The sequence below is a fragment of the Octopus bimaculoides genome, chromosome 24 (assembly GCF_001194135.2).
Source record: "Octopus bimaculoides isolate UCB-OBI-ISO-001 chromosome 24, ASM119413v2, whole genome shotgun sequence".
Lineage (NCBI taxonomy): Eukaryota > Metazoa > Mollusca > Cephalopoda > Octopoda > Octopodidae > Octopus > Octopus bimaculoides.
This window is the reverse complement of record NC_069004.1, coordinates 32,292,153-32,293,624: the sequence shown is the minus strand read 5'-3', so window position 1 is coordinate 32,293,624 and position 1,472 is coordinate 32,292,153. Positions and strand designations below refer to the sequence as shown.

At 42.5% G+C, this 1,472-nt stretch overlaps 1 protein-coding gene across 1 annotated transcript in view; it reads right to left on the bottom strand.

Moving 5' to 3' along the window:
- LOC106884284 (neuroligin-1) overlaps positions 1-1,472 on the bottom strand; it is a 19,264-nt gene that overhangs the window by 8,066 nt on the left and 9,726 nt on the right. The window contains exons 5-6 of the mRNA XM_014935584.2: positions 1,341-1,472; positions 333-511 (exon numbers count right to left, since the gene is read on the bottom strand). Coding sequence (XP_014791070.1) covers positions 333-511; positions 1,341-1,472 — 311 coding nt within the window. The remainder of the gene's footprint in view (positions 1-332; positions 512-1,340) is intronic.

The window sequence follows — 1,472 nt, the reverse complement described above, 5'->3', positions numbered from 1 at the left end:
AGATTCCACTTTGTTGCAAGCTTTGGGCCAGGTCTGTATCTGAGAGAATCTCCCCCACCCCCCGCCTCCTGCCCTTCTTCCTCTGAATAACCTATTAAAAGTTAATAGACACTGAAAAAAAAAAAGGGTCTTTATCCTTTTCGTTACCATATTTTTTTTTAAAGGCATTGTCTTTCTTTCAATTAATTTCACAACAAAACCGCCCCTGCCCCCGCCAGCACCAGCACCACCATCAAAACTGTCTTCACTACCACCACCACCACCACCACAACAACCGCCACTGCCACAATTATTATTTCTGTAGGAAAAATATATGAATATATGGAACCTACTGCAATCGAACGGTTCCGAATACCAGTTATATTTTTGGGGTCTTCATAATAAGTGTATTCAAATTCCAGGCTCTCCAAGGACCTCTCTTGATTGGTTGCATTCCTCTCCACCACAAATTCGTAAATTAGGTTTTGAAACTCGGCCGGTTGTATTCCATCTTCAAGTCCAAAATAATTGGCTGAGAAAGAAGAAACGGAAGGAATGAAGAAAGGAAGGAATGAAGTAACAAGGGAAGAAAATAACAATAGAAGGAAAGGAAGGCAGGAAACGGGGGAGAGAAAGAAAACAAAATGTTGGAACTGTATACTTGCTGTCATAAATATACAGTATTGGTTCAGCAGATGGTAGCCCTCCTCCATACAAAAGCTTATTATTATTATTATTATTCATCATTTAACATCCACTTTCCATGCTAGCATGGGTTGGGCGGTTTGATCGATGGCTGGTGAGCCAGAAAGCTGCACCAGGCTCCAATCTAATCTGGCAAAGTTTCTACAGCTGGATGCCCTTCCTAACACCAACCACTCGAGGGTGTAGTGGGTGCTTTAACATGCTACCAGCACAGGAGCCAGTCAGGCGGTACTGGCATCGACCACGCTCAAATGGAGCTTTTTACATGCCACAAGCACAGGAGCCAGTCAGGCGACACTGGCAACAATCTCACTTGAATGGTGCTTTTAACATTCTATTGGCACGGGTGCCAGTCAGGTGGTACCGTTATTGGAAATGACAACGATTTATTATTATAAAGGTGTTATGTCTTGAGTTCAAATTCTGCCAAGGTCGACTTTGCCTTTCATCCTTTCAGGGTTGATAAAGTACCAGTCAAGTGCTGGGGTCAATGTAATGAATTGCCCCTTCCCCACAAAAAATCCAGGCCTTTTGCTTATAGAAGAAAGGATTATTATGTAATGCGACAGACAGATAAATAAGGGAGAAGAAATAGTGAGAGAGAAAGTGAATGAGAGAGAAAGTGAAAATGAAAGTAAAACTAGGAATCTCCTTACGTATGAAATATGCTCCTTCGTCTTCAACGATTCCTGCCAAAACTTTGATTCTTTGAAACCTTCTCTCTTCCCTCATTTCCTTGGGAGGTCTGGGAAGAATTGAGCGGATGTTGCCCTGCAGGGCACCATCAA